General features: G+C 46.5%; 1 protein-coding gene across 1 annotated transcript in view; it reads left to right on the top strand.

Moving 5' to 3' along the window:
* WNT3A (Wnt family member 3A) overlaps positions 1-20544 on the top strand; it is a 91738-nt gene that overhangs the window by 28979 nt on the left and 42215 nt on the right. Inside the window, exon 2 of the mRNA XM_042043888.1 lies at positions 20161-20402. Within this exon, the coding sequence (XP_041899822.1) occupies positions 20161-20402 (242 nt within the window). The remainder of the gene's footprint in view (positions 1-20160; positions 20403-20544) is intronic.

The raw sequence follows: 20544 nt of genomic DNA, 5'->3' as shown, positions 1-20544 counted from the left end.
CACTGAAATACAGCTCATTCATTAATAATCCATCATCTACGTGTCAACAGCTTTGTCCTTAATTCCCTAATGGAATGGCTGTTTCCATGGATTGGAATGGTGATATTATTCCCACTTCACAGGTAGGAAATTGAGGCAAACCAAAATGTCCCCAGTCCACAGTCCCATGCTCACACCTTAATAACTACATCACCTTCTCTCCTAATTAAAGTAATTTACTGATAGAATTGATCCGTGTGCACGCTGGAATGATTATTATCTCCAATCTAATGTTGGGACAGTTTCATAACCCACCCAATCTGTGGATACTGGAGGTTCTCCATCTCCAGCAAGAGAGCTGGGAGTTTTTGTTACTCAGTCCTCATGAGGTTCCTATGTGTGCTTAATCCAGAGTCGTGAGCCTGAAATTGAAATTATCACTCTTAAGGTAAAACACACTCAAAAAAAAAAAAATCTGGGGAAAATCTGCTGCAGTTCTGATTGCCAGTGTTTGATGATTAAAAACATGATTCATCCAAAAACAACCCACGCCTTTCAGTCTGTTCCCAGAGCTCTGGCGCCAACCAAATTCTGGGTACCCAAGAGACATTTCTGTCCTGTCACAGCAAGCAGCATCGGAATTGCAGCAAGGCAATTCCTCCCCTTGTGCTGGCACAGGGTGTCTTTCACAGCGATGACCCGAAGTGAGTCGAGTCTCACTTACAGGAAAGTCCTGGGTGCAAAAGCCTTTGTTGAGCAGGATGCTGCTGGACAATGAATGAAAGGGCCATTCAGCTGAGGTGTTCCCAAACAGCGTTTTTAGTTGAAGACCCTTGCTGATAAGTGATTAGATGCTCTCAACAAAAAGGTGATGCAAAAGGATCAAGGAGGAAAGTCGGTGCTGAGTGGGAGCAATTTGCTGGTGAGAATCAACATCCTTATCCCTGTAAGGCTGGAGAAGGCTGGTAATTCCAAGGCATAAATCCCTTTGAGGCTTGCCACATCCCGGTTTCAGCCAACGCTGGGATGGGTTAAAAGCAGGAGGGGCAGCATTGCAAAGCCATGATCTTATCCAAGTCTCATCCAGCTCGCTCTTTGTATGGTTGCAGATATAGTACATCCCATTGTCTAAGGCAGAACTTGGTACTCAGCCCTTTGAGGGCCTGTGGGGAACGCTCCTCTGATCAGAGAATTTTACGGCACTCGGTGATAGGGGACTTTATGGCCTGGGGCCGTGGATCGTCTCGGGGCTGATCGTGTCAGATTCCTTCCCGAAAACAATGAGGAGCTTGAGTCACTACTTGGGTGGGAAACCTGCAGGGAAGTCTTGGTATGACTCTGTATCTTCAGGACCATTAGGACCACGAGAGCTGCACCTGGTGGCTCCTTTGTCGGGTCTAACAACGCCTGTTCGAGTTCGAGCATTTAGAAAGCTGCTGCCGGTGGCATTTCCTAAAATTCCTGTAGTTCACATGCAGACCTCTGCTCTTAAACCTTAGAGGAATTAATTGGAACCCACTGTAATGTCAAAGATCAAGAGAGGAATGAGTAATTCAGGTTAAAACTCTGGTTCTGAGCACCAGAGAGAAGTTTGGTGATATTCAAAGTATCTCTGTACATGACTTGCTTGTCCCATGTGCAATATCCTCATCTGTGAAGGAAAGGGTGATGTAGCAGATGGTATAAATCAATCATTCCTCTCAGATTTGGATGTCTTTCTGCTTTTCCAGGCCTTCTCCAGCTTTTCAGTGCATCTGGCTGTGGTATTTTGGGTGCTGTCTGCCCAGTGCTGGGTGCTGGGGTTATTCCCTCCTCATCTGGGCTCACTCTCTAGCCCTGCTGTGCTCAGCATTCCCATCCTGGGCCTCAGTCCCTAAATCCCCACATCTTCTTGGAGCCTTGACATGACTTCTGTCAGTCCCACAAGCCTGGCTTGGCACCTGGGGTGTGGAGGTGGCTTTAGGTGGTGACACCCTCACCCCTCTCTTCGTGCTGCTACCCTGTCCGTGTCCCTCACTCCCACTCCTCCACTGTTTCCATGTCCTTCAGGCTTCTTCACTAATGATGTACTGGAGTTTTTTGGACTGTTGGTAAGGAAGTTAAATAGCACTGAGATGATCTCAGGGAGTTCCAGTTAAAAACAGCCTCTTTTGATGGCAGTTCCTTTGCAGAGTGACACTGGAGAGTTGTCAGCTCCACGTGTATTTCTTTTGTTCTATGCTGTTCCTAAATATGACCACTTTGAATTGTTTATTCACTCCTTCTCTTTATATTCTGACTAAAAATGCTGTATCATCATCACTTTTATCACCTCTGTTTAACAATCTCATTTCAAAATTACACGAAATTAGTTTTCCATAGAACTGTGGTTACTACCACTAATTATATTACAACTTTTCCATCCTCTGTGGGTTCAGTCTTGTATCACCCATTTCCCTTTTGGGCCGGATAACAGATTTACAGTTATCCATTTGCTCTTTAACAGCGCCGTGGATTCCTAACCTATTTGGCATTCTCTTGCTTTCCATCATCACTTGGAGATTTATTACAAATGTTAGCAGTAGTTGTCCAGAAATACCCGAGATTCCCTTCCTTCTGTATCTCCTTGTTTGTCTGCAGGAGGTTAATACATTGTTAGGGACTACAGATGTGCGTGAACATCTCTGTATGTTCTCGAACAACGCATTAAACAATTATTTATGGGTCATCCTCATGTTCTTAGCACCACTAACCATGGATTATCCACTGTGGGCCTTCTTGTCACTTATCTGCCTTACTGTGTCCTCATTTATATTCACAATTTCCACTCTAACGTTGCTTTGAGTGTGCACAGGAATGGGGTGAGTCTGAGATTCATGAGCAGTGCTGGGAGCTGATGGGTGACTTTTAAACCACCCCATGGGATTTCACCTGCATTTATTTATTTTTTTTTTGGGTGAGAGCAAAGTCGTTCACTTAGGGAATTCCATTCACTTTCCTTAAACTTCTCATGCTCTGGCTGGACAGACTTTTACCCTTGCACCGTAGTTCAGTGCTCATGTATCACAGTCCAGGTAGAGGCACTGATTCCTTAGAACCAGAAAATACTTATTTTTTAATCATTTACCAAACCAAAAAAAGCTTTCAAAAATTTTTTCAGAGCCCTCCTGGCCCGTCTCAGCCATCCTGTTGTCATCTTGCACCTCGCCTTTCGAGATCTTCCCTATTACCTATTACTGTGCATTAGCAGTTGCCAGTTCCAAGGAAGTGGAAAGGTTCCTTGTCCTGAGCACCGTGTGTGCACATAGCGAGAGACAGTCCCTGCCCTGCAGCACTTCAAATCTAATCTAAAGAGACAGAAAAAAAGGCGGGTGAAATGAAGAATTATTAGTATGGCACGATGTTAGCAACTCCTTACCCCGGATCCCTGGCAGCTTTCCAGCCCCCAAAAGGACAGGAGTGCAGGTATTTCTTTTCAAGGTAAGAGTAGTGCAGGGGGTTTTGTGGTGGGAAGTTCTCCACCCTGGTTTTGCCACAGAGGAAGGGGCTTTTCTCTGGGCATTTGACACATTTGAAGCAGGGGTCTACCAGAGAAGACGCAATGGCTTGTGAGCAGCTGCTGAAGGCTCTCCTGCTGCTGTGTCAAATGAAAAAAAACCCCACATTTCTGAAGCTGGGAAATTCAAGGGAGCATTCCCCTTCTCCCCGTCGAGATTTGACATGTGTGGACACAGACAAGGAGCGGGGTTTGCTTAGGCAAAGCACCAGTGCTGACTCCTGCTATTCTGCTAACTGCTCTTCATTTTCTACTTACTGCTGCCTCCCATCCTACCTCATTCCTGGCCCCTTCTCTCTGCTTCTTTCACCCCTTCATGTCCTGCCTGAATGCAGAAAATGAGCTTTTTGCAGCAGGAATCATCTCCCTGACACTTCTCCACTGAGCTCTTAACACAATGGGAGCCCTAATCTCAGGCTCGGGTTCAAGGCATAACAGTAATAATTATTGTTATTATCCTTGTAATAACAATGATGGAAAGATTTAGAGAAAGCAGGGGGGAAAAAAACATTGCTAACAGCAAGGGAAGATTACCCTGATCCTGGAAAGAGGTGTGTATCAGCAACTTTTAATCACCAGATAGGCTTCCTCTTCCCGGGTGGGGTGATACGGGAGTCCGGGAGCTCTGGCTGTGCTCCCTGATGGAGCATGTGCTGGGAGCTTTGTCAGTGGCTCAGTGGCGTTGCAGAACGGAGTTTTCCTAAATGCAGGTGCTCAGGAAGATGGGGAGTGGACTGCAGGCATCTGTCCAGGTCTGTCAGCAGACAGCGGCCTGGATCTCACGGCCAGAGAGGTCAATGTTTGGGCACTTAGGGGGTTCGGAGCTCGGGGTTAACAGCCAACGTGGGCATGTGGGGCTTTCTCCCTCTCTCCTTTCTTCAGAGCAGAGCAGATAAATAGCTCCAGGTGAAGGCCTGCACATTCTTTATGAAGCAAAACGTGCTGTCGGTGTAAGGAGGCGAATGTGTGGCCCGGGGCACCATGTGCAATGTAATGTGTCTCGAGTCCCTTGCACGGGCTTGTTTGAAATATGTGTCAATAACACGAGCAGCAGAGGCAGTTTGCTGCTCAGAAAGGAAAAGGAGGTGAGCGTGGTGGGGAGAGAGGGGAAAGCAGTGTGGGGTGGAGGGCAGGTAGGTCCCCATCCTCCCCCACGAGCCTCCTTAATAGCCCCAAACCTTCCCCTCCTCCCCACCACCAACTCCCTGTTCCTTGGTGAGATCACCCTCATTACAGTGAATACCCAGCACGAGCACTTCCAGGAGACATCCAGTGTATTTACTTAAAAAGTCATTTTTACAGCAGAAGCAATAAATGATCTCTTGCAGGGAGAGGGTGAAGCCTCTAATTATTATTTTTAAGGACGTAAACCAAACCCAGGTTAAAAATTATGGGGGACCAACCATCTTCCTCTTCGTGCTTCCTGTTATAGATGGGATTCAGGTCTAAGTGATTTCAGCAGAGTCAAAATTAGCACCTGCAAGGACCATGTATGGAAAGCCACAGTCCTTCAGTACAAACCTCTTTGCCACCACTGCCACGAGAGATTGGCTCCAGCAGCACCAGCAGCTCCTGCAGGGAAGATGGGTCAGTACACCCCTGGGGGAACTGGTAGATTCCCCATCTCTGGATATCTCTGGATCAAGAGTGGGCACCTTTCTGGAGGAGGTGATTCAGCCATGGCCAGTGGTGTAGAGGAGATGAGCTAATGGGTGGTCTAACTGGGTAATTACATACGTTGATGAATCCATAAGATTACAGTGTTGTTGGAAAGGAGCTCGGCAGAATTCCCAAGCTTTTGTGACTGCCTCTCACCAGTTCCCCTGCCCCAGCTGAGGAAAACCATCTCACAAGGAGGCAAGTGAGTGGAACGGTGCTGAATCTTCAGTCCAGAGTTTTGTGTCCTAGTGAGAATGTCCCTGGCTTGGTCTACAGTGGGCATTGCTGGGTTTGGGTCCTTGCTCCTGTATTTGTTATAATTCCCATGGAGGGGGTTTCTGCCCCACTGCAACCCCCTTCTCCTCTCAGCAAGTCTCTCTGGAGCCCAGAACCAGATCTTTGGCCAAAGGGTTTGGTACAGGTGAATACAAACCTCTTGTTTATCACCTGACTAAATAATCCTGAGGTCAATCCTGATTCATCCCATTGGACACCTGCTCTGCCAGTAACTCACACCTGAGGTATCACAGAATCCCAGAATGGTTTGGGTTGGAAGGGATCATCCAACCCCTGCCATGGGCAGGGACACCTTCCTCTATCCCAGGTTGCTCCAAGCCCCGTCCAGCCTGGCCTTGGACACTTCCAGGGATGCACAGGATTATTCCAGGGATGCCCAGGATTATTCTTTCATGGCCAGTGGAGCCCAGCACTTAACTGGACTTGACTCCATGACTTAACTTCTAATTGAAACTGGTATCTTGACTAGGCCAAATTCCTTGTCTCCTAATTGTGTCCAGTTCTTCCCACTGGACATCCCATGGAACAAGTGGGATGGCTGGCTCAGATCTGTGCTGTACCTTCCACAGGAGCTGAATCCCACATGGCTGAGGGGGCCACATCAAGGCTCCCAGTCCTGCCAAAGGTTCCCGGTGGTACCTGAGACACCCAAGCGGGGATGGAAGCCACAGGTCCTACAGAAAACCTGTGGCACTTGGGAGCCGGGTTTGAGGCCCAAGTGCAGCTGGAAGGGTGTGAGATGTCCCTGTGCACCCAACCAAACTGACCCTCCCGTGTCTGGAGATATCTCACCAGCTTTTGGAGACTTGACCCACCTCGTTCTGAGCTTCTGATTTCCAAATCTTGTTAGTCAGTGTAAGTAGGAAAAGGAGGTGTAGGAAAGGGTTCCTTGAGGGCACCCTCAATGTTTCTGGCCGATGCTTGGGTGCACCAGAGAGGAGAAATGTTCAATCAAGCCTCCAAAAACAGGGATGTGTCAATAGGTGTGTCCGTGCGTGGGTACACGCGGGAAGGGAAGGGAGCAGAAGGCAGAGGACATCTGATGGTGGCATCAAGGGTAGACATGTTCTTGTGTTCATGGCTTTGCTTCCACTGCCATTTTCAGCCCTGCAGCTGAGCAATTCCTTCCAAAGAAAGAGTCCTCTCTGCCCTCCTGGTTGGTTGTAAATGGGGTGATGTCCTGTAAGTGAAGAGCTTAGAGACCTTCAAACCCCTGGCATCTTTGTGCTGTCAAATCTCCAGGTGTTCCTGCCTTGTGTGAAATAGCTGATTCCTTCTTATTCCTGCTAAATCCCCTTCTGTTCCTCTGAACCTTGGTGATAACTTGTGAAACGGAGTTCCATCAATTAATTAGTTCAGCATTGTAATAAACCCCAGAGTTGTGCTCTAAGACAGTAGTTATAGCACCTCTATACCATTCAGTATGTTATTCCTGTAAAATTCCTTGGAAATTGAGGAAATTGAACTTTCTCTTTTCCAGGCAGTATGGACAGTTGGAAATTCTTCTATTTCTTAACCCAAAAAAAAGAAAAAAAGTTGCAAAACTCCTGGGTGATTTGTTCTGTTAAATATTTCTGGCCAGTCAAAGTAGATTCCAACTTTTCCACATTCTGGTGCGTTTTCATTAGCACAGGTTGTCCGGAGGGGTGGTGGGTGTCCCATCCCTGGAAACATCCATGGTCGGGCTGGATGGGGCTCTGAGCAACCTGATCTGGTTGAAGACATTCCTGATTGTGACAAGGGGGTTGGAGTAGATGACCTTTGAAGTTCCCAGACAAACCATTCCTACACAAGCAGTTCCATGATCCTCTAATTCTGTATGTAGGTCTAGGAGCATGGGAAAGCTGAAAACCAGGGAGCGAGCAGCCTCCTGCAGTTCTTTGGTGAGACAGAGCTGCCTCTGCAGAGGCTGCCTGATCCCTGTGGCCACTCAGGCTCCTCAGACCCCACATGAGATCCATGGGTGGATTTGATTGTCTCCAGTGGAGCTCCCTTCCCACAGCCTGGGTTTGTCACCGTTCAGATCTCCTGTGAAACCCAATTATGAACATTGCATAATCCCCCAGATCCATCACTGCTTCAGCTCTGCAGGGAACGCAGAGAAATCCAAGCTGGAAGGAATCCATCTGCTAAGCTGAGTGACCCTGCAGCTTTATTATTATTATTATGAAGAGGAGGGCTCGTCTCTAGTTTCTAAAGTAAACACAGGAGGGATCTTGGCAGAGGAACGTGCAGCAGAAAGCTGGGATTGCTTTCCCAAATTCTTGGCCGCTTCCCTCGGTGCATGTCAAAGCTGGTATCTTTGCCTAATAGTGATCACCCCTCCACGAGCTGATCACTATCTGGCAGCCTGTCTACAGCTCCCCAGCCACTCTCAGAAAGAAATCATTACGGCTGGGATGCAGCACAGGGAGATGTGCAGGTGCTGCTCCTGCCTCCTGCCACCCGGAGAGATTCCCGAGTCCTTCCGCGGAGGTTCCGTGCCCCCAGCACTGAGGGGTTGTTTGCTCTTCACCCAGAATCTAATTTCATCCCCCAAGGCAGAGATTTGCGGTTCTGATGCTCCAAGGACATCTCCCTACCCACTTTCTTTCCCCAGAATCCTTCCCCTCCTACCTGCAAGGGGGATGGTTCAGCCTGGACAAGAGAAGGGTTAAGGGTGACCAAATGGTGGCCAGGACCTGAAGGGAGCCACAAGAAAGGTGGAGAGAAGCTATTTACAAGGGCCTGGAGTGACAGGACAAGGGGTAATGGCTTCAAACTGCCAGAGAGTAGGGCTGGATTAGATATTAGGAAGGAATTGTTCCCTGTGAGGGTGGGGAGGCCCTGGCACAGGGTGTCCAGAGAAGCTGTGGCTGCCCCTGGATCCCTGGCAGTGTCCAAGGCCAGCTTGGATGGGGCTTGGAGCAGCCGGGGATTGTGGAAGGTGTCCCTGCCCATGGCAGGGGGCTGGAAGTAGATGGTCTTTAAGGTCCCTTCCAGCCCAGGCCATTCTGTGTTTCTATGATTCTGTGATTCTTCCTCTCACCCCCATTTCTTTCCCATTCGTCAGCCTGACCCCCTTCCAGATGTTTTCCATCCAGGCACTGCCTCACCAGTCGAGAAGTTTCCACCCTGGAGAACAGTTCTGTTCCTCTGAGGAACATCAAGGTACCACATCTGCCAAACCACTTGGAGAAGAAACTCTTTGAGCCACAGCTTCTGGTGTGAGAACACCAGACTCCAGCAGGTTTAGGGAGAGGAGCCTGGAGAAGAAAGCTTGGTCCTTCTCTGTGCTATCTGGTGCTGCATATGTGGTGCCATAATGCTCTGGCTGCATTGCTGGAATTTAGGCCAGGTCTGTTGCTTGATCACTCAAAAGACTGGAAGAACCTTTCTATAAATCACCTTTTTTCACCCAAGAGATTTGGAGAGCCTGTTATTTGAGAGTCATAAAATCATGGAATGGTTTGGGTCAGGAGGGATCTCAAAGATCATCCCATTCCACCCCCTGCCATGGGCAGGGACACCTTCCACCATCCCAGGCTGCTCCAAGCCCTGTCCAACCTGGCCTTGGACTCTCCCAGGGATCCAGGGGCAGCCACAGCTTCTCTGGGTACCCTGTGCCAAGGCCTCCCCACCTTCACAGGACAGAATTCTTTCGTAACACCTTATCTAAATATACACAAATGTATATTTATAAACATACATATATAGCTTCCTTTCTCCAAAACAGATTATAAAGCCTTGACTTAACTTTAGGTCATTGTCACTGCTGAGGGATTGCCAAATGGAGGGATTTTGCTTAGCAGCCCAAGAAAATTAAGCTGCCTTATGGCTGAAACCTCCCTGCCTGTTCCCCTCACAGCAGAATGAATTTTGGGCTGAGGGAGATGCAGCACATCCGTTTCAGTGAACAGGAGGGATCCACAGACAATGGCGAAAGTCAGTGCTGTAAAGCAAATGAAACCTTTGCCTTCTTTCTCTACATCAGGTTTTATTGCAGTTGTTATTCTTTCTGTTGTGAGAGATGATCTCTGAATTTCTCTCTCTCTCAAGGTGTATACAAATGCCAGGACATCCACTGGCATTTTTCCTGTACCTCTGAGCGACTCATCAGTCTGTACCTCCTTAATTTTACTGAGATCTAGCTGAAACATGTCAAGGAGCCATGAGGATTTTTTCCCATGCAAAGCAGTTTCTTTGCAAAAAAAAAAAAAAAATCCAGTTGTTCTGTTGCAGCAGAAATTGCACTTTCATTTGAGAAAAAAATAGTTGTATAATCAGCAAAAGTTTGAGCTTTGGTCTCATGGCAGTCCTGGTGCTGTTTTAGGAGTTGTTTTCCCTTTGGGCTCTGGTGTTGTTGTTCATGTGGATTTTCCTCTGTGTGGATTTTTTGTTGTCTAATACCAGGTCAACTTTTGCTGCAGCACTTCCCAAAGAAAGGGAAGGACAGGATGAGGAGCTCTTTGCCTTCTGCTGCTTTCCACATTTTTCTAAAAGCTGAAACACAGACCTGAAATGTATTTTTGGAGGAAAGTTTGTCTTTCCCGAGCTGCTCTCACGTTCCTTTCCCATATGGCAGGACCAAGATCAGACAAATACTCCCCTCAGTCCACTCTGTGACAGAAATGGTCCTCAAAGAGGGTATAACATGTGTTTATATCTATCTGTGACTCTGGAACAGCTGATTCCCTATGGATCAGTCCTCAAGTTGTTGAGAGGCCTTGAAAGAGAGGAGAATTGTGACATTTCAGACCAAAGGAGGAGCAGATTCCATGATGAATGAATGATATGAAAGGAAGCACAACCATAATTTATTGCAGAGTACTTAGAAGGTATTTTGATGGATAGTGCAAGTAGATGAAAAGCCCTTTTGGGTATGGGATTTTTTTTCTCAGTTCATTAGTTCAAAGTGAAGCAACTTTTTTCATGGCAGCAAAATCAGGCATGTGATCAGAAATCCTTTTTTGCCACAAAAATCAAAACATTTCACTTCACTTTTGAGGTTCTGAGTATTTTAAGATAAATATAAAAGATTTTTACATGAAGGAAAATTTCTTGCAAATCCACCCTCCATAAAACTGTTATTTTTACCTCGGTCAGAAAAATTAAGCTTATTCTGAGTGCTTGGCAAATGTGACAAACTCAGAAGATTTCAGGGTGGGTTTTTTTGTAGTGTAAAAAAATTGTGCCCAGTCCTAAGTGGCAGTTTCAGTAGAGTTGATAAAGTAGTGGAGGAGTTTGCCCTTCCTCAGATGTTTAAGATTTGGACACAGCGACAGTGAGAAATGGCAAAATTCCTGATGCAACTGGAGCTGTGCTGTGGGTCTGCAAAGGAAACAATCCCTGAGGTTGCCCAATCCAAACTTCTAATTTGGTATCGATAATCAAAAAAAAAAAAAAAGCACATGCAAGTGTGACAACAAGTTCCTTATTGACTGCCTGGGTGCAATAAAAGTCCTTAAACACATGCTCAGTTTTAAATATGTGCTCAAGCCCCATTGATTCCAGTGTTAACCTGAAGCACTGGCTGAAGTGCTTCTCTAAATCAAGGCAAGAGTATTTTATGGCCAGAACAAAAAGTAGTTGTAGGATTCATTAGAGGGAAAAGAAAAAAAAAAAAAAAGAGAGAGAGAGAGAGTGCAAAAGGAAGGAAAAACAAAGAGGAGGAAACTTTATGGCTCCGTAAACAGCTGTAAGCAATGTCTCTGGTCGGGTCAGACCGGTCTGAGTTGACAAGGCAGTGTCTCCAATTATATAGCATGCTGTAGCCTGTAAAAATGAAATCAATTTGTTATTTTTCTGGGAGAACATTATAGCGTGAGTTCACACATTTGGTGAGCCTGATGACTCAGTGAAAGCCAGAGGAGGAACTCGCAGACCTCTGTGTGTGTGTGTGTGCGTGTGCGCACAACTGAGGGGCTGTGCGTGTTTGGCACAACCCCGTGCGTATTCACAGCACCTTCCTGAAGGAGAGGGGGAGAAATGGGAGTAATTTGCTTCATTAGAGCAGTGGACAGTGAAAATCCTGCTGTTCTCACCTAACCCCCAAAGTGATGGCACTTTCCATCCGTGGTTCTCATTTCAAAACTGGCTTCATCACGGAGGAGTTTCAGGATAAAATTCCCCCAAGCACTTAAGCACTTAAGCAATTTAGAAGTCCAAATCCAATCTTTGCAGGGATCTGAGGTCTTTGAGCCCAGTCCTCCGAGGTATTTAGCACTGACATAGCCCAGACCAGACCTCGGCGTAGGGGGATGAGCCTTAACGAGAGGTTTGAAACCACAATATGTACTTCATATTGCTGATCATTTAAAAAAGGTTCAAGTTGGGATGCTTTAGGGTTGGGGGGGAACTAGGAGCATTAGGACTAGCCACAGTCCTAATTATTACTGAAATTCAGAGTAGGAGTCTAAATATCTTTGCACTGTGTAGGCATTTTTTATTGCCTAATACGTTGCTTTATCCCTTCCCTCCGTTCCCCTAATTTAGCACACCTGACCCAGAAAATTACAGCTATTTTCACCTAAAACTTCATTCCAGTGCCCAAGTTATATAAGCATTGTGCTGGGGAGAAAGGAGGCAGGTTCTTTTCCAGGCCAGCCAGTCGTTGCCTCACAAACACACATTCTTTCCATTTGTCATGAAACCCTGAGAGGGGTTAGGCTGGGAGAAGTCAGAAGTAAGGCAGCAAAGGTGTTTACGTGAAACTTTAAATTACTCCCCTTTCATTTGCAAGTAACTGTTGTTCCTCGTCCCAGGTAAATTTATCCATCAGCAATATCATTAGATGAGTTCATTATAACCATGAGATTTACAGCACTCATAAACTGCAGTGTAGGTGGCAGATTAAAATGTTAAGGCTTACACATCTCTAAAGCCCTGCACTGCCATCCTGGCACATTTTATGAGATAAATGCAGCTGGATGGAGGCAGATCTCAACTAGGAAGACCTCCAGGGAGAAGCACTGGATGTAGGATGTGGTATGGAAGCACCACCACAGTCACTGGGACCTGGATCCAGGCTTGAAAACGTGGTTTGAGGGGCCATTATTCCACTGGCTGGGTTGTTTTTCAGATGACATGTGTAGCAAAGGAGTTAATTGCCCTGGGTAATTAAAGAGTTCCAAAGACTTTTTTCCAAGGAACGGGTTGTTAATACTTGTATACTCTCCTCTTCTGTTCTGTAGATCCTAAGGGAAGACAAAGTCAAAGCAACATCTCTTGCACTTAGAGTGGAAGGTGCTGAGTGTTGTGGTGTGCCTTAGTTCCTGTGGGAATTCGCTGTCCCGGCCAAACCTCAGCTCAGGGAATTTTGCTTTCTTAGCACCTACTTGAAGCTTCCATTGAGTTTCTTATTTTTCAAATCCAGCCTCAAACTACTCGAAATAAGCTGCCATAGTCCACGTTAGAGACAGCAAAGACTTTTCTTGGCCTCCTCTTCCAGCTCTCCAAGGACTTCTGAGATTCGGTGAAAACGGGGTGAAATTCCCAGTTCCTGCTTTTAGATTGTATAAAAAGGTGTCCAGTTTATGCTCCTCGTTTTTGCACAGCCAGTGCTGCCTCCTGGGCATCTCTGGTGATTCAGCCCACCTATCTGAGGCATCTCTCTCAGGATGGGCTGAGTTGCCCTCTGGAGATGCTGATCTTGCTCCACGGACTCCGGTAGACAGCGAGCTTGGCCGAGATTCCAAACTTCTAAATGGTCAAAGTCGGGTGAGGTGAGTCCCACGCTCAGAGATCCTCTGATGAAAGGTGCTGGAGAAGCACAATGCTGCTGCATCATCACCATCACCATCGTTGTTATTAATACAGGGCAAGGGTGAGGGAATTATTATGGGAGAAAAGTCACCTCCGTGCCTGCGTGTTTGCAGGATTGGACTCGGCCACAAAATTATGTGCATACTTTCAGGGTTAGAGGAGAAAAAAGGATTTAAATATAGCCCTCGTGCTATAATGTTCGAGATGAACAAAGAGGTACCCAACAAAAACAGTTAATCCAGTAGGTTGCAGCCTTTTTCCTTTCCAGGCTGGAAGAAAAAAAAAACTGGAAGGACAGACACCTGCACAGTGAATTTGAGCTGTCTAACAGGCTTAGATTTCTTTTTGTGAACCTCTTTGGAATGCCTTAGTCATGATAGCGAGATGCCCAGAGCCAAATGTTGAAGACCCTACTGCAATCCATGTTGCAGGCACTCAGAATTTTTGAAGTAAAATATGACACCTCTGTAATTAGACTGCTTAGGCCTAAGCTTGATTGTTTCTGGTTCATACAAAACAAAAAAACCCAACCCCCAAACTGAAAAAATATCTTTCATCAGAATCAGTTACTTGATTCATGCCTTCTAGAGCCAAACCTATCATTTTGCTGATCTGTGTTAAGGTGGTTTCCAAGTTTTCAACTAAAACATCAATTAAAATTTTCGTGACTGTCCACATTCTGTAGCTGCTTGGGTTTGGGATAGTTTTAATGTCATAGAAGAAAATCATTTCCATGCAGGAGGGACGTTAATGAGCAGAATGATTTCCTTTTCTATTTAAAATAATGGAGTGTGACAAGTTCCACTTCCTTTCTTTTCATTCTAAAATTCCTCTAGATTTTGTTTTCATTGTAAAACAGAGAAATAATCACAGCATATGATTGTATATTGAATATTGGGGGGGGGTTGTGAAAAATAAGGCCATTCAATGAATGTAGAATTAGTAAGTTTATTCTGCCTGCCCACCCACCTGGTCCCTGGGCTGGTGGTTCAAACCATAGAATCATAAAACATAGAATGTCCTGGGTTGGAGGGACCTTAAGGATCATCCAGTCCCACCCCCTGCCATGGGCAGGGACACCTTCCAACAATCCCAGCCTGCTCCAAGCTCTGTCCAACCTGGCCTTGGACACTTCCAGGGATCCAGGGGCAGCCACAGCTTCTCTGGTCAACCTGTGCCAGTGCCTCGCCACCCTCATAAAGAACAATTTTTTCCCAATATCCCATCTATCCCTGCCCTCTGGCAGTTTGAAGCTCTTCCCCCTTGTCCTGTCTCTCCAGGCCCTTGTAAGTAGTCTGTCTCAGTCTTTCTTGTGGCTCCCTTCAGGTCCTGGAAGGCCATGATGAGGTCACTCTGAAGTCTTCTCTTTTCCAAGCTGAATAAACCAAATTCTCTCAGCCTTTCCTTCTAGGAACAATGCTCCATCCCTCTAATCAACTTCATGGCCCTTCTTTGAGCTCGTTCCAGCAGGTCCTTGTCCTTCCCGTGTCTCTACACAAGAGTCTTGTGGACATTTGTGTGTCCAGAGTGGAAAAGACCCAGGAGGTTCAACTCCATCTCCTGTTCCTGGTCTCTACCTCTGGGATATTCTTCCCAGCTTCCAGTTGTCCATGTTAGATGGACACCACACTTCATCTGTCTTGTGTCAGCTCTGTGCAATGAGGGTTTATGGGAACTGATCATGGCTGACTTACAGATCCTACCCCAGGAGCGTCTTGACATTCGGTGCCGTTGGCCATTCATGGCAGCCTCCATTTTTGGAACCTCCACAGCCTTCCCGCTGCTCATTTCTGCACAAAAGGTGTTTTTAGGCAGCCTCAGATACATGGATTTCATGCTGGTCAGCTTGAAGGATGATGGTGGGAGACCAGAGAGGGTCTATCTGGGAGGTTGTAGGATGGAGTAGGGGCTGCCCATTCATCACCTGCTTCCCTGTGAGCCCTTCTGGTGCCAGTAGATGTGGGACAACGCTTGAGGGTTTTCCTTACAGCTTTTCAGAACCTATGGACACATGTCCAGCTGCCTTCTCAATTTCAATATTTTGGGATCATAATATCAAAGATGTGTTGTGAAAATGCATCTTTTTAGATAAACTGCTTTACACAGTTTGTCCCCGCTTTCATGATGTGGCTGAGATTCATCTTCCAAGGGATGTGGCACCACAGAGAGGCAGCCAAAATGAGTGAGAAAGGAACAGGGGCTGAGCTGAACCTCTGGAAAGCTGGATGGGTTATAAGAAAGGATTTGGAGGAGGTTAACTTGCTTTTAGGGGGTTCCTTGCAAAGGGAGAAGCACTTCAGTCATCTACAAGGGAACATAAATCCCCTTTGTTATGAGCAGGCGGGCATCCTTTGATTTAACTTCCTCACTAGGGCTGGGCAGACGAGAGCAGCAAAATCACTGCTGTTGCTCAGTTCTCAATATTTGGTGGGATTTAAGTGCACTCAGGGTGTTACCCTGGGTCATTTGACAAGTTGCACCCTTGATGTTCAGCATTAATAAATGCAGTTGTTTTCCCTGTGTCAGGGACTCCGGAAGGATGTCCCTGGAGGAAGCCCTCAAAAGGCCTCTCCAAGATGAATAGCAAAGCAAAGCTCCTACACAGCTCAGGAATGACCAAAATCAGGGAGAAGCCAGCAGGTCTAGGAGTCTCCACATGCTGCTCCTGATGTGTCAAGGACTTTTGACACGCTGAGAAGGTGGTGACCTTGAAAAGTCAGTAGATTGGTGCTGTACAGCGAGGTCATCCAGAGCTGAAGCCTTCTCTTTTTCTGAAAAAAGCTCTGAGCAGGTATTTCCTGCATATTTCTCCCTCCTAACCTGGCTGAGGTGTCCATTCCAAGAGGGAGGGTACATGTAATTTATTAAGAAGGTGGCCAGGTACTTATTTACAACGGCTCTGCTGAAGGAGCAGATAGATCGAGATAAGGGAAATGAAGAGCTCTCTAGGTGTGTTGGCAAAGAAAAATGCTCACTGGAGGTTGAATTAAACACTTCAGGGCATGCAAGGCTTAAAGATAAGCCAAGAACTTTGGCTGTGGACATACAGAGCAGTGTTTTCATGGCTCCTCCTGTGCTAATGGGAAGGAAAGCCTGATTGGTTGGAAAAGTACAACTCTGACCCTTTCGCTTGGCTCAGACTTGAGCAGCGCCTGTTCTGGGCATGAGTGTGTTTGTAAAATGGAGAGCTTCAGGAGTTCTCCAGTGGAAAAGGAGAGGTTGAGGTCAGTGCATCCAGGAAGTGTTGGTGCTTAAGGAATTTGGAGGTGGTGCCTGGTTAGACCACAGTAGACGACACTCGGCCCGTTTCTCGACGCCACATTTTCAAAATTACCCACGCGAAGGAGATTGTTTAGGAGGAGAACTCAGGAGAGTGGAAAAATGCAAATGCCAGGTTTGATCTCTGGAAACAGTGAGAAAAAATGAATGATAGGAGCTACTAGAGAGTTGAGCAACACTGAAATGAGATTCTGATCTTTATAGACTTTCCCAGTCTTTTCTAAAGGTTTGGTTGTTGGGTTGTTGTTGGGTTTTTCTGGGTGGAGGAGAAGGTTGGAAGGTTCATAAGGTTCACCTGATGATCAATAATAGTGACAGGGAGCTGAAAGAACTGGGTTCTCCTAAAGATAAATTGACTTTAGAGAGGGAGAAAGTGTTTACACCTGGAAGCAAAGTAGAAACCAAAAGAGGGTGCTCGGGGAGATGTTATCACACTCGAGAGGCTGCGAGTGAGCCAGGAGGAGGAGGACTGTGATCAGCTCTACTTAACAGCAGAGCCACTGCTCATGGAGAGATGTTTTGAGATTCCACCCTGCACCTTCAGCTGAAAGTCAAGTGACTCCACTCTGCCTCATGAAATGCCAAATTTGCGTTGCACTGTCTTGGGGCCTGATGACACCTTGAGAATAAGGCTCTTGCTGGAGATTGTCTTTTGCAGATTAAACTTCCCAGACTGCACCGCAGATCAAAGCGAGGTGTGACTGTTTCCCTGCTATATTGAGCAGGGAGCAGTGTGAAAAAGCAATTAGAGGTATTTCTACATGTTTTTATTCTTTTTTAATCTTAGACGATCTTCCCAGCAACGGAAACAAATAGTTGAGGGCACCAACCTATAAACTCCTCTTCCTATGACTGGTATTTTCAGTCTACCACTGTAGTAACCACCAAAAAAAACCCCAGAGACAGGGTTTGAGTTTGGCTGCTCATATGATTAAAGTTTATGAGGCCAGAATCCTAAATTTCATCAGGGTCCTACTGAAACAGCTCAAAACAGTTCTCCTGGCTTCACAACATGGTGGATGGAGCCTGCAACAAGTTGATGGTGACTTAGTGGATGCTTTATCTTTGTTGGGAGCTGGGTAAGAGATTTTGGAAAGCTTTGGGAAGGATGTTGGTGACTGCAGTTGACGTGGAAACAAATGTTCCCACCAAAGTTAACTTCAGACTCTGGAAAGCATCCACATTTTGGACTCTTTGTAGTCAATGGCTGGAGGATGAGTAGGAACAACTAAATTCATGTTCTTCCCTGGAGACTTCAATGAAGGCATCTCTGCGCATGGTTTACAGAGACAGGACCACCTACCTCCCGATCCTAAAGCTGTGAATACCTCCTAAGTCCCAGTTTTGGGGGGGATCAGTGGATTAGCATTTGGATATGTGGCATTCCCAACAAGGCCACAGTGGCAACACACTCAGCAGATCCTCTGAAGCCTGAAACAGTGTTTTAGAAGGTGTCTTTAGTCCAGAAATTGTGGTCCAGTGTTTTGTATAATACTTAACAGTGAAACAAAAATGTACACTTGGCATGGGCTCCATTTCACGGACGGTTTTCTGCCAGTTGTGTGTGCTGAATTAATCAAGAGCTCAAAAAACCCCATATCTAGCCACAGAGATAAGGAAAATGAGTTAAACAGGTCCTTTCCTTCGTTTTCTCCTGTGGGTCCCTGCAGGCTCTTGCAGGAACTTGTCTCCTTCCTCCAGCTGAGCTCTCTGCATGGCCTTCAACACAGGGCTGAACTTCCCTGGCTGGGACTGCTTCAAGGAACTTATCCATCCTCATTGTCAGGGATCACGGCATGATTCACCTGGAGGTTCCACGGTGCAGACATGCCCCACTCCACCAGTCACCCAGGGGGGTTTGACAGTCCCACCAGCACAGCCGGTGGGGGCAAGGCCATGATTCACCCCAGCCCAAAGCACACACCTAAACTGGGCAGGGGAGTCGTGGCGTGGAAGTGTCTGCTTCTCTCCACTGACTGATTACAAAGGCAGCCTGGGGTGAGCAGATCAGCTGGAGACACCCCGTCACAAGCACTGGAACGTGGGTGACACGGACACAATTTCGGGTCGGGGAGAGCTGCCTTCCTCCCTTTTAACGCAACGGAAAAAGGGGGGCACTTCTGGAGGACAGTTCATTCCATTTGTTTCAGCTTCCCTCCCTGGAGGAGGATGAATTGTCCCATAATGTTGAGATTGATCGTCTCCCAGAAGTTCAGCAGAGGTGGAAAGAGTCACCTAAGTTAAGGAAATCAGCTGGAAATCCTTTGCTTTTCCACACACCTTCCACCTAGTCCATCTAAAGTTCATTTACTGACGGGCACATTGTTGTCTGGGCTGGTTATCCTGGTTCTGAACTCCTACCTGGAGCCATTTGGGATCCAGAAATGAATGTTCTTATGTCCCATTTGCCTGGAAAGGATGGATTTGTAAAGCTTAGTCTGCAGTTAGGAAAGCCCTTGAAATGTGGCTCCTGACCACGTGAATGTCCACCTCCTTTTCACTTCTGTACCCTCTTGGCCAGGTCCCCTCCAGGAAAGGAGTTAACTGGCTGCAAGGACCCTTCTCTTTCAAACAGAGACAGTCACTTTAAAATAATTTTTATCCCAGCCTAGAGACCTGCTAAACTCAAGCTAATTTTCTGCTGGAACCTTCTTGAGCAACCACAGAATTCTTGTGTTATTTTTTAAGTCAGAGCAAAAGAGAGTGAAGGCTTTATTCCCTGACGGCCCTGTTGGTAATTCAAACACACCAGGCTGTTCCCAAATGAAAACCACACAGCAAAAATGAATGTAAACAGAAATACACAATGCCCAGGCAGGTTCCTCTTTGTCATTAATTCAGGGCAGAAAAGACAATCAAGAGATTTAATTAGAAGAAAAGGAAATTATGCTCTAAAAATCCCTTCAGTTTTAGTAATCAAGGTTATTATTAGAAGCACTAGTAAAAACACTTTAAAAATCTATCTAATTAGCTGCATATCTGCTGATCTCCCTGCAGAGCTGACTTGTTTGTCTCCAAGGCTTCACCAACATAAAGGTTCATGGACACTCCTTTCGAGACTTCCACTGGACTGAGCACAGAATTTGCACTCAAATTTAATTAGGATGGTTTTTTGGTTGTTGGTTTGGTTGGGCTTTAATTTCACTCCCCTCACTTTAACCAAAGCACCATGGAATGATGCTGTTCCCCTTCCCAAATTCTTGGTGTTGCCCTTCCAAAGAGCTTGATGGCTTCTACTGCTGGAGTTACTACATTGGGTGGCTCTGCAAGTGCTTTTGATGGGGTTTCCTCAGCTGCTAAAATTTCCTACAAAACATCTTGTAGAAGTGTCCTTGTCTCTCAAAGAAACACATGTTTGACCCCCTGGCTGCAAAGGAAATTATCTTTGGGAGGAAGCAGCACAATGATGGATTAAGGCCTTGGGAGGATAAAGAAAAGGGAAGGAAGATATTTAAACGAGAGTTTCTTGCCTTTCTGGGCCTGTACGGAACTTCAGGAGAGAGGTGGTGTTGTTTTGGGGAGGGATGACAGTGAAAATGATGTTTTCTGGTGGGCGAAATGCAGAGGAACTGAAGATGTTGATTTTCTGTCCCTGTTCTTGTGAACCAAGCACAAAGGTGCAATCCAGCCTGACAGCATCTCTTTTTCCCTGTTTTTATTTTGCCCAGGTCCTTGGCAATCGGTCACCAGTATTCCTCCCTGGGGACTCAGCCCATCCTGTGCGGGAGCATCCCGGGCCTGGTGCCCAAGCAGCTGCGCTTCTGTCGGAACTACGTGGAGATCATGCCCAGCGTGGCAGAAGGTGTAAAGATTGGGATCCAGGAATGCCAACACCAGTTTCGAGGGAGAAGGTGGAACTGCACCACCGTCAACGACAGCTTAGCCATCTTTGGGCCTGTGCTGGATAAAGGTGAGTGAGGAGCTATGGGTTTGGGAAGACCAATGTCCATGGTGGAGTGGAAGCAGAGATCTTGGGAAAACTCCTGCAAACTCGTTCCCTTGGGAAAAAACGTCCTGTAAAATGTCCTGCAGGAAGCAGGACTTGAGCGTGA

Source organism: Corvus kubaryi, unplaced genomic scaffold (genome assembly GCF_017639235.1).
Source record: "Corvus kubaryi isolate FWS band 111438036 unplaced genomic scaffold, C.kubaryi_AGA036_p1.0 37398, whole genome shotgun sequence".
In the NCBI taxonomy this organism is placed as follows: Eukaryota; Metazoa; Chordata; class Aves; order Passeriformes; family Corvidae; genus Corvus; species Corvus kubaryi.
Note: the sequence above shows the minus strand (reverse complement) of the source record. Positions and strands in the feature narration are given on the sequence as shown.